Here is a 12,611-nt window from a genome sequence, read left to right on the forward strand (position 1 = left end):
ATCACGTCATTTGTCATTTTTATGACCCCCTGCGCCTGTGTATTAGTGCATTAGAAAATTATCATTTATTAAAAGAAAGAGAACCCATAAATGTTGAGAGAAAATGTACGCGTTTTGGAATCTAATGTGATAGTTATACATATGTATTGATATCAGTTGACTAGACGACTGAACTGCTGGCTCTGTCGAATTGACGATTCTCGATGTTGAACTCATCGTCGTACCTGGAACATGAAATATTATTCATTTCAGCGTAACCATCACTCACCCCATAATTTTTCGATCTCGAATAAGCACGAACGTCATGGAGATTATTGTTAAAAACCATAGGTAGAGAAGTCCGATTCCGGTGGAACCAATTAGAAGCAGTGGCACCACCGAGTTGGAGAGCTCATGACGTCGCAGCACACCCCACGAGCAGAGAACGACAAGCGCCAGGAGGTTGGCTATCTGGAAGACTAGGAGTTCTTAGAAGACGTTTAGAATGTAAAACTTACACAGGAGAGCATAAATGGGAGCAGGAGCCAATGGAAGCTTGTGAGCACCGCTACTATCATGATCATCGATGTGGCAAATTGTAGTAAGGAGAGAACGATTGGAGTAGTGAGAAAAGATTGAGCGTCTGACGTCATTGCTGTTGAAACAGACAGCAGGGAGCAAAGAGCTGGAATTTTAAAAAAAAGTAATATATATAAAAGCTTAGCATGCTTGTTTTAGAAAATTAAATTTCATCAAAACATGGAAATCTTTGAAATAAATTTTTCGGAACAGTTCCAAATTCTACATCAAAATGGGTTACAGCACGAGGTGTCAGGATGTCCCATATCAATTTGATCTACGTTGATCTACGAGAATTGCAAAAATTTAGACGCAGACTTCTCAACTAATTTCGCATGGTCAAGAAAAAAAGCCCGCCTTTTTGGTAGATCAAACCGTTATGGGACATGTTTCAGTGAAAAAAATTTTCCACTGAGAAGACCTTGCCAACTTATAGGAAAACAAATGTATGCCCTAAAAGGCAGATCGTTGACAAATTGCCGGAATTGAAATTTCCGGCAAATCGCCAAATTGCCGGAATTGAAATGTCCGGCAAATTGCCAAATTGCCGGAGACCCACCTGGTGTCAGGATGTCCCATCTCGGTCTGATCTACAAAAAATGCGGGAATTTTTAGCCCAAAAAAGGTGATATCAGCACGTTCTTAACCATGCAAAAACAGTTGAGAACTATGCGTTTCAACTCCCGCATTTTTTGTAGATATTTTTGTAGATACGTAGATCAAACCTAAATGGGACACTCTGTCACCACGTGATTTTTCTCAGATTTGAAAATAATTTCTGTAAAAACTACATTAAAATCGGCAAAAATCTAGAGTAAGTCGGCCAATAACTTTTTTTAAAAATTATGTTCAGTTTCACCAGTGGCGCTACATTTTTTTTCAAATTTGAAAGGAATTAAAACTCGAAAGTCAAAAAAAAAACTTACACAAAATCGCGATCAAAATGCACGCGATGCCAATCACACAGGCTCCGACTCGCAGTCGACACGTTCCGAAACAGCATCGATATCTGGCCATTGCGGTGAAACTTGGCGACTGAGGAGTCGTCACAGGATTTGAGAGCACTGAGAAGAAGCTGCTCGAGGGGCTTAATGCAGATACCTCGGAGAGCTTCGAGTCGTCGATGGGGTATTGATGAAGCTCCGGGTTATGTAGGGAAGATGAGCGGCGGACCTGGAAATCAGAGTTGATGTTTGGGTTTTGAGAGGTTATTGGGGTCAGGTTTCAGAAAGTTGTCTTGTTTCTTGACTTGTTGAAATATTTTTATTCATATTACAGGGAATTTGAGTGGATATGGATAAGTAGGTCAACAAGAGGGTCTTCGTGAGGGGGTTTCAGATTCTCAAAAACTAGACTTGAACTTATTGATAAATATTGATTAAAAAGTGGCGCAAAATTAGCAAAAACCAGTCGGAAGCAGGCGTGAACAAAACCTGCGTCAGATTTGAAGAACTTTCGCGGGAATAGATCAAACATTAATTTTTAGAAAGAAAAAAGGGCCAGGTTTAGTCGAAATCTTTAGCAAAACATCCACAAGCGCGCCAGCAAACTTTGCTTGCGTTTTTATGAAGATCAAAGAGGAGGTCTCGTTAGGAATTTTGAAGTCTCAATAACTCGAGTTGAACTATTTTTTGTAATGGAACTATACGCCATGTGGTGTCAGAGTGTCCCATTTCGGTTTAATCTACGTAGATCTACAAAAAATGCGGGAGAAGAGACGCAGAGTTTTCAACTGATTTTGCATGGTTAAGAACGTGCTGACGCCACATTTTTGCGAAAAAAGGCGAAAAATTCTCGCATTGGTTGTAGATCAAACCGAGACGCGCCAGGCGCCAGAAATGCGCCAGCAACTCTCGCTGACGAATAACTTGATACAAAAGATTTGAAAACCCCCACTAACACATCGCATCTTAAATTAGATGAAAAGGCTTTAAAAAATTAAGAAAAAGGGAACGGTTTATGTGTTGTTGTCTAGACCACCCCTATCCTTTTTTCCAGCTGACTTCACATACAGCTCCGCCCATATCTTCCATAACTGCGTCATAAGAGAATATTCAATGATGAATGCATGCTGCTCGACTGGAAAATATTATGCACGAGCCAGCTGAGCAATGCCGAACATGGGAAATAGAAGGGAGAAGAACATAAAGACTGGTGTTGGTATGAATCACGCATTTCTCGAAGTTCTCGAAAATGGGTCTGCCTACCTTTTGCCTGCCTTCTGCCTACACTTGTGCCTATTACAAATTAAGTACGTTTGTACCTTTCAACAAATTAATCTTAATGATAAATTGAAAAAAAGGCAAAATCCAGCCGGTTTTCTAGTCGTGACCCTGAACTTTGAGAGCTCATATCTCGTCAGCCTTTGAGTTTTTCAAAAAATTGTAAATTGACAAAATATTTCGTGTATTACATTCTATAAAATTGCAGTTTAAATTTTGTAGATATCTTAGTAATGAACCGAGATATGAGCTTCAAATTAGGGATGCTAAAAGTAAGCTCATGGTGCATCGAATTTAAGCTTTGACAGCTTATATCTCGGAAACATTTGGGTCTATTGAAAAATTATCAGCTGATAAAATATTTTTTGTAATTTTTTCTATAACACTTCAATTTTAACTTTTGGATATTTTCAAAAAGTGAACTGAGACATGCGTTTTTAAAGTGGCTACTCTTTAGGCGAACTCATGGTGCATCGAGTTCAGAGTTCTGAATTCAAAAGTCAAACGCTTAAAACAATTTTTGGTCTAACAAAACCTATGACTAAATCATCCTGCAACAAACAAAATGCATTCTTTGTCCTCCGTTTCCTCATTTTTTATTCAAATCACTCTTTGAATTGGAAAGTAGATGTACGCGAGGTTCAGACGGATTCAATTATGTTGAACCTTTCTTCTTTTTTTTTTTTTTTTTTGAAAAAAAACTCGAGTGTTATCCTAGCAATGTGGAATGTGGAGCAATGTGGAACATGAGTCATGGGTGGAAAGATTGAAGACCGAGAAGTCCAGGATCTAAAGATAAATTGGGGAAACTAAGTGATAATTGAGGTAGAGTTTGGATACTTTAAAATTTGTCTAGAGTTTTTCAAAAAATTCTTGGATTTTTGGAAAATGTGTAAAAAATTCGTGAAATAGCCGAAATGTTTTAGCAAGTTACAACTTTCAAAAAAAATACTCCAAAAACGCCAGAAACTCAAGATCAACCTCATGCTAAGCCTAAGCCTAAGACTAGCACTAAGCCTGAGCACAAGCCTCAGCTTGAGCCTAAGCCTCAGCCTGTGCCTAAGCGTAAACCTAAGCCTAAGCCTGACCAAGCCTAAATAGCGTCAGTGGCGAGCTAACGCTCGCCTCTGACGCCAAGCCTAAGACAATGCCTAAGCCTATGCATAAGCCTAAGCCTAAGTCTGAGTCTGAGTCTGAGTCTGAGCCTAAGCCTAAGAACTAAGCCTAAGCCTATGCCTGTGCCTAACCCTATGCCTGAGTCTAAGCCTATGATGCCTATGCCTGTGCTTAAGCCGAAGCCTGAGCCTAAGCCTATGCCTGAGCCTAAATCCAAAACTAAGCATAAGCCTAGGCCTAAGCCTAAGCCTGAACCAAGTTGACCAAAAAATCATGCCAAAAATATAAAAATATTCAAGTTTACGCGGAATAGACTGGCTAGTCAGAAAAAAAAAGTTGGAAATATAAATAATTTATGAAAGTTTGGCGCGGAGCCATATGAGCTATTGGATATTGAAAATGGGTAGGCTTCTAGTTAAGCTAGAAAAGAAAATTGAGAAAAAAACGTCCAAAAAGTGTAAGAAAATTCAGTGCTACATGGGAAAATAGCTCAAAAATCGAAAAAAAAAACTGAAAATTTTGAAAATAAACTGAAAACTATGGATTTTTTCTAGATTTAAGAATTGTCGCCGAGAAACTAGAAAAGAAAATTCCTTATAAATTCGTCCCGTCTCCCCGGCCCTATTCATCTGACTAATTGAATTTCCGGGGCGCCTATTTTCTTGAATTCCAACATGTATTTTTTTTTCTTATTTTGATGTGCAATTATATAAAGATGTCTGATCAGAAGAAATGGAAAGGGGAACACAAAAGGTGTTTTCGTTGGTCGAAAAGCTGAAAAGACCGGAAACGTGTGGGGGCTCCGCAGCAGCAGTTCCGCAGCTGAAAGTGAAAGGGGTTGCGCTGCCGGGGAGGGGGAGAGCGTGATGTCAAAATTTTTGGGATGTTTTTTTTGGCGGGGGGATAACAAACAATTTCGAGAGTGAAGGGGAAATTCCAAAAAGTTGGTCTTTTGTGCCAAAATTTCCCTACCTACCTACCTACCTACCTACCTGCCTACCTACCTACCTGTATGCGTACCAATATATTTGCCTGCCTACCTACATATCTACTTACCTACCTATCTAAGTGTATGCTTACCAATCTATCTACCTTCCTACTTCCTGCCTACCAACTTACCTACCTACCTACCTACCTACCTACCTAACTAGATTTTAAAAATTATTATCATACAGATCCTTGAGATTTGAAAATTAACAATTTTGAGAAAGAAGGGGAGATTCCAAAAAAGTTGGTATTTTGTGCCAAAATTTCCCTACCTACCTACCTACCTTCTTTCCTACTTGCCTGCCTTCTACCAACCTACCTACCTACCTACCTACCTATCTACCTACCTACCTACCTAGAGATCAAGCATTATTCCTGTACTAAAACAATCAATAAAATATCGATTCACCATGATCCTTGAGACTTCAAATTCCTGAAACCCGGGAGAGAGAGAGGTGAGAAATAATTATAAATGTCCGGTTCTTATGAGTAAGAAGCTCCAATTCCAAAAAAAACGGACATGTCTATATAATTTATGAGCAACCAGTAACCAGATGGTTCACAAGAAAAAGCGGAAACCCGACCACAGACCAATAAGATTATGGATCTGGGAAGCGGTTAAGGGAGTGAGATTACATAGACCTGGGTAGACCTGTTTGCCTACTAGGAGGTAGGCCTGAAATAGGCGTCAAGTCATAAAGCAGGCGCCTAGGTGTAACATAGGAACCTAGGCATAAATTAGGCACCTATGCATAAGGCAGGCACCTAGGCATTATTCAGGCACCTATGCATGAATTAGGCACCTAGGCATAAGATAGGCACCTAGGCATAATTTAGGCACCGATGCATGAGGTAGGCACCTGGGCATAAAGTAGGCACCTAGGCATAAGTTAGGTACATAGTCATAAGCTAGGCACCGATACAAAAAGTACGCATATAGGCTTAAAGTAGGCACATAGGAATCTAGGTTTAAGATAGGTACCTACGCACAAGTTAGGCTCATAGGCATAAGGTAGGCACGTAGGCACGTGGGTATAAGATACGCACCTAGACATAAGGTAGGTATCTAGTCATAAGGTAGGCACAAAAACACCTAGGCATAAATTAGGCACCGATGCATAAGGTAGGCATCTAGGCATAAAGCAGGCACCTAGGCATAAGGTAGGTACCTAGGCATAAGGCAGGCACGTAGGAACCTTCACAGACCAAAAAACATTCCCCTGCAATTATTCGAAAACACAGATGACGTTAAAAGTTACAGCTGGCTGAGAAAAAAAAGCAATTCCAGATGAATTTAATAGCACGCTATGTAACGGATCTGACTCACAGATGGAGAAGAAAAATAAAATAAAAAAGTGAAGAAAAAACAAGGAAGTGGCGCAGGTTTGCAGCGACGGGGTGGATAATTTTAAAAGAAGCGGGGGAGGAGGTAATCGAAAAAATTGAAGAGTAGATGATGGGGGTGGCTACAGACTATAAACTATAACCTACATTTGGGAAGTTGAATTGATTACTACAAACTACAAACTACAATGTAGTAATTGTAGTTTGTAGGGAATCAATGTTTCATTGAAGCTGCCTAATTGCAAACTGTCAGATACCTAATGATTTTATGCCTACTGTATTATGAACTACAAGTTACAAACTACAAACTACAAACTACAAAATGCAGAGTTGAAGATGTGCAAACTAATTTATAACTAAAAAAAAAAGATCTACTGAAATAATATCCAGACAAGGCAATTGGCATGTTTTTTGTTAATAACTCTTTATTTTTAGATCTCTGAATTCAAAGAAAGTTTTCCTTAAAATATGGCTTGAGGATTAAAATTGTTCAGCCCAGACTAGACTAGATTGGTTTTTGTTCTTATTCAACATTTAGCTTAGTATAAATTTGCCATCTGGCGTCTTTCAATAAAGTAGTCGGTGGGAAAAGGGAAAAGGGCAAAAAATGACCTGAAATTTGGCCAACTTGTCAATGTCAAAAAGATAAAATGTGGTACCTACGCTCTTTGCCTATCGACCTTAAAATACCTAACTCAAGTTGAAAACGCAAATTAGTTAACTTATATACCCACCAGCCGTGAGAAAACACTTTAGATATACGGTCTCTATCGCGGACCTCGATCGATGTCTGCTGCGCATTTAGCATAAGGCTTCCCAAAATGATCAGAGATCAAACTACATAGTGACGGAACGACACGCGCTTTATATATAGTAAATTGACAATTAGATTTCAAATGAGTTAGTTTCCAGACGCTGACAAGCCGGTCAAATTTCAAATTTTAACTAGTTTTTGGTCATTCTTTGAGCCGCCATAACTTTTTTTGAGAAGTTTTCAAGAAGTTTCGTAATGAAATTCGGAGTTTTCGGACAGTTTCGAGTCTAATGAAGCAAGTAAAAAATTCGACTACAACTTTTTATACATTTGATAATACAATGAGCCTTTAAGAAAGTTGGCTGAAAGTTCTGAAATTGTTTGTTTTCCTCGAGAAATAGGCTCAGCTCTTCCAGCCAAAATTAGAATAAAGACTCGAATATTGTTTACAGGATATAGAGTTTAGATGTTCTTTTCGAACTTTTCTTAGAATAGCTATTTTGTGGAAGGTCACTGAAGATGGTGGCTGATAGCTTTGTTTACGGAAGTTTTAGGGGAAAAATGGGGGATTTTTTGGGTGCGTAGGCATAGATATAGGTTATACATATACACAGGGATAGGGCTCAAAATTATTTGGAAAAGTTGTTTGAAAATTTTGTTGTGAAAAATTTAAAAGTTATAAATTGTGTCGAATTTCGCAGTTGAACATGTTTGAACGTGGGTGAAAAATTTTGCAATTTTTTAATTAATTCCAAAACCGTATAAATTATTTAAATTTAAAATCGAAACTCGAAGAAAAAAACTTAAAACTTAAAAACTCCAAAGTTCGAAAAATCTGGATTTTAGGGCTTCTGGAGCTGGGAAATATATTTTTTTAATAACTGAGGAACTCAAATTATCAAAATACTCGGCGCGCAATTTGAATTCAAACAACAAATTGAAGATTTTATTCCCCAAAATTTGATAAATATCTATGGAAAAATCTATAGTTGAAATAATTGATAAAATCTATAATTGAAATAATTGATTTTTGAAAATTTTGGCGCGAAAATGGAATTTTCAAAAAGTAAATTGGACAATAACTCGAACAGTTTAAATTTATCCAAAAAAAAACATTACTCAAAATTTCAGTAGTGCATATTTCCGGAGAGGAAATTAAAAATATTGTAAATTTGCCAAAAAATTAATTATTTTCATCGTAACTGGGTAGAGTAAAAGCTGATTTTAAGAAAAATTTCAGGAAAAACTAAAATTGTGAAAATTTGAAAATTAAAAAAAACCGGAAAGTATTTTTTTTTAATTTGACGTCACAAAAATGTACCTCAAAAAATTGAAAATGGGTGTGAAAATGAGATGAAATTGAGTTGGCGGTTGTGACAGCTGTCGGCACTCTTTTTTTTCAGACAACTATTTTCAGACGGGTATTTACAAACAAACACATAAAGTAGATTAGTAATTGAATTTTTTTTTTTTGGAACTTTAGGAAGTAAAAATTGTATTAGTGAAGAAGGAGAAGCAGTTGATAGAGAGAGAGAGAGAGAGAAATATATGCATTTATAAAAAGAAAAATAACTGAATGGGAGGAGGAAATGATGAAGCTATTTAGCATTTTATTCTGGAATTTGGGTAGAGAGGGAGAAGTGGTGCAGTTTTGCAAAAAAAAATAAACAAGAAATGTTTTTTCTAGATTTTTGAATTCAGAAAAACCATCAGGAAAATACATTAATAGTGTTTTTTTCTAGGTTTTTTTAATTTAAAAATTTACGATTTTAACCTTTTTTTTATTTATAAACTTTTTGCAATAATTTTATTTTTACAAGAAGTTCAAGTGTTTATGAAAAATTTTCAATTTGTTGAAAAAAACGCTACGAATATTACGAATTTTCTAGTTTTAATTATTTCCACAAATATATGCCTAATCTTAAGCCAAATTTAACTTTCGCGTTTTTTTTCGAGAAAATTGTTCTTTCGAAAACTTGAAAATGTCTTATTTGAATTATTTGAGCTTTAAAAAATTTTTGTTCAAAAACTTTATCCTTACATTTTTCAATTCTACAGGTTTTTTTTCTGCCTAAATTTAAAATTTCCAAAAAACATTTATTTCATGTTGGACATTTTTTACAAACAAAACAACTATTTTTAAAATTTATGAGTTTAAAATTTAAAATTTAAAATTTAAAATTTTAGAATTCAAATAATTGGAAACAAACTTTTTTCAATTTTTTTTCTAATAATCTAAAATAAACTGACCTCAATTCTCGGAATTTGCAATTTATTGCCACTTGACGACTTGATCTTTCTCATTTTTTGAAAACTGTTCATTTTCTAAAGCTTCTCCTCCTCTCCCACGTGGCTTCTTCCTGGAACAAAATTCAATAAACTATGAAAGAAAAACAAAAGTTTACCAAGAAAACAAAGTTTCCTGACAAAAAAAGGTTATTCTCCTGAAGAAAAAAAAAGAAATTTTTTCGGTCAGAAGACAATAGGCGGGGTTTGGTGTCTATTCAACAGAATTCACATCGTCAAAAAAAATGTGTGAAAAGGTCGCCAATTTTGTGGAAATTTCAAAGAAAAATTGAGTGCAGCGTGGTTTTTTTGGCCAGTTAGTTGTGTTTAGCAAGAAGAAAATTTTGAAAAAATAGTCATTTCGACTTTTTTTTTTGGATTTTGGGGCACAATTTTGAGCTAAAACTGTAGAATTTTGACTGAAAAAAAAATTCAAAACCTAAAAAAACGAAAAAGATGGAATAAACAATTGAAAAATTGTCCAATTTTTTGGAAAATATTTTTTCGAATTTAAAAAATTGCAAAATTACAAAAATTAAAAATGTATGTATTTTTAGTAATTTAACACTGAAATCTGTATATATGGATTTTTTTAATCTGTCTTCTTCCAGTGAACAATATTTTTTTTCATTTCTACTTTTTTCACTTTTTTGAATTTTGAAATAAATTATTGTTAAAAAAAAACTTGGAAAATTTGTTCATATTTCAAACTTTAAAGAAAGAGTATCGTCAATGGGGAAATTGTTTTAAAATGTAGTATGTGTACTCAAACTTCCAATTATTGCAAAAGAAAAACGGAAAAAATCCGTTAACATTGAGCATTTAGCCGGTGAAATCAACGAAAGTGGCTGAAAGTGGCTGAATTTGAATTTCGCGCCAAATGAATCCTAGGCCACCACGCGATTTCTAGGCCATATTCGTAAACAAAATATTGATTTAAATGTAGTTTTTTCGAACTTTAATTCCCTTTTTTTCTCAAAAAGTTAAAGAAAACTGGGAAGAAGGAATTGTATTAAGTATTTTTTCAAAACACAATTGAAAACAAATTAAAATTCGTATGATCGTCGTGGCCTAGGATTTCTCTAGTTAAATTTTAATGATTTTTTCGCTGAATGTTAACGTACAAATACTACAATATAAAACAATTTTCCCATTGACGATACTCCTTCTTTAAGCTTTTTTTTTTGAAAAATATTAATTTTTGAAAGTTTTAATTTTTAAATAAAAATCATCACTTGGTGTCAGAGTCTCATTTCGGCTTGATCTACGTAGATCTACAAAAAATGCGGGAGAAAAGATGCAGAGTTCACAACTGATTTCGTATGGTTAAGAACGTGCTGACGTCACTTATTTTTTGGGCGGAAAATTCCCGCATTTTTTGTAGATCAAACCATAAACGGACATAAGCCTGGCACTACGTGAATCTATAAAAAATTTCAGAAAATTATATTTTTTAAGGTTTTGAAATTTCCAACAAATAAAAAATCAAAATTTCAGGAAAAAAATGAGAGCAAAATTATATTTATTCTGACCTAAAACTGATGTTTTGAACATTTTTTTGTATTCTGAAAATATACAGAAAAAATTGAATTTTAAGATTGTGAGGACAGAATCAATAAGGAAAAGTACAAAAAAATTTGGACAGAAAAATCCGAAAATCCAAGTGAAAATGTTAGGATTTTGAGATTAAAATGTATTTTTCAAAAAAAAAAAATACTTTTGAATCTAAAAAAAATTTTTGAAACAAGAACATTAAAACTAGCCAGAATAATTTCAAGGAAAAAACATTTACAGACAAAAAATTAATTTTCTAAAAAATACATTTTTACAATTTTCCACGAGGAATGTTTCAATTTTGTCCCAAATTTCTGCACCAAAATCATCCAAAATTCAGAAAAATTTGCTGACGTTTAAAATAAAACTTGGAACCGGATTTCACCGTTTCAAATGATGCAAATGCCATTTTTAATCACCAAAAATATTTGAATTCCAGTGGGATTCTATTTCTAATAGGGAGAGCTAGAGATTTTTTACTTATGTGTGCTTTGGAATTTCGTTTAAATATTCTATTTATATGAATGCCGCCTCTTCTTTGAAATTTTGATCTTCATTTTTTGAACGAATGACGTTTTGTTTTTTGTAATTGGAGAAGTTGTAGTTCTTGGAGACAAAAATTCATGGAAATTAACGAAAGAATTTTCAGAAAAATTTAGGAACAATTTATATAGATTTCAAAATGTTTAATAATTAGTTCAAATCCAAAAATTTAAATTTGTTTTTGATCCAATTTCTGAAAAAAAAACTTCTATAAAAAATTTAGTTTTTTTCAAAATTTTCCGAAAACATTTTTTACACAAAACTCTACTTTTTGGGACAATTTTCAAATACTTCAAGTACTGAATATAAAATTTGGTATAATTTTGTTCTAATTTACGAAAAATATTTTTTGCAGAAAATTTCGATTTTACTTATTCAAAACTTTTTGGGAACTCAGGAAAAAAATTTTGGCCTAAAATTGTGCTCGAATTTTTTTTTGAATTTCCGGAAAAATTTTGGCTCTAAATTTAACTTCTTTTTGTAAATTTCAGACAACATTAGGCTTAGACTTAGGCTCAGGCTTAGGCTTAGCTTAGGCATAGGCCTAGGCTTAGGATTTGGCTTAGGCTTCTTCTTAGGTTTAGACTTAGGCTTGGGCTTCTTCTTAGGCTTTTTCAAAATCAACTTTCAAATTTTCAGACACTTCCAGAAGAAAAATCTGCTCGAAAATGTTTGGCCCGAAATTTAAAAACTATAAAAATTGCCAATTTTCAATAATACCTACAAAATATTTTTCTGAAAATTTAGTTTTTTTTCAAAAAAAGGAACAAATATTTTGTACAAGAAAAGAGGTTCTCCTCGACAAGATTAATGGAAAAAGTAGGCAAAAACAACAAAAAACAGGAGAAAAAGGTGATATCAGAGAAGAAAATCGCTGCTTCTTCTTCTATCCAATTCTACAAAGTGCCTTCATTCTATTTTTTCTGTGTTTTTTCTTTACATTCGTCAAATTGTCTCCGGAGAACAAATTTGTTTGAGTAGGAGTTGTTGGAGCAGCAGGAAGAGTTCGAGAAATTAGCTATGATGACGGGGTGGATGAGATAGAGATGAGGAAACATTTTCCAGTTATTAGGTTAATTTGAATAGAGAGAAGAGAGTTTAGGGAAAGTTAGAATTTTTTTTTAATTTTGGAAAAAGTATGAAACAAAATTTTCAACTTTTTTTTATTTACGAAGAATCCAAGAACGTTCTATAATGTTTCATGGGTTTTTTGTAGGATATAAATTTTTTTAACAGTTAAAAAAATC

The 12,611-nt window shown here is 34.4% G+C and overlaps 1 protein-coding gene across 3 annotated transcripts; it reads right to left on the reverse strand.

Annotated features, from left to right (window-relative positions):
- Positions 1-54: 54 nt before the first annotated feature.
- On the reverse strand, positions 55-9,303 carry Y54G2A.16 (the record flags this gene model as incomplete). Of its 3 annotated transcripts, NM_001307328.3 has the most annotated exons (5): positions 55-224; positions 269-450; positions 498-664; positions 1,485-1,731; positions 9,232-9,303. In NM_001307328.3, 5 exons carry the CDS (start codon positions 9,301-9,303, stop codon positions 161-163), a joined length of 732 nt encoding a protein of 243 aa, NP_001294257.1. The 3 variants fall into 3 exon arrangements, with proteins under 3 accessions (NP_001294257.1, NP_500263.2, NP_001368198.1); NM_067862.3 differs by lacking the exon at positions 9,232-9,303 and having other exon boundaries at positions 1,485-1,575; NM_001380116.1 differs by lacking the exons at positions 1,485-1,731; positions 9,232-9,303 and having other exon boundaries at positions 161-224; positions 498-632.
- Between the last annotated feature and the right edge of the window lie 3,308 nt (positions 9,304-12,611).

This window comes from Caenorhabditis elegans, chromosome IV, assembly GCF_000002985.6.
Source record: "Caenorhabditis elegans chromosome IV".
Taxonomy (NCBI): domain Eukaryota; kingdom Metazoa; phylum Nematoda; class Chromadorea; order Rhabditida; family Rhabditidae; genus Caenorhabditis; species Caenorhabditis elegans.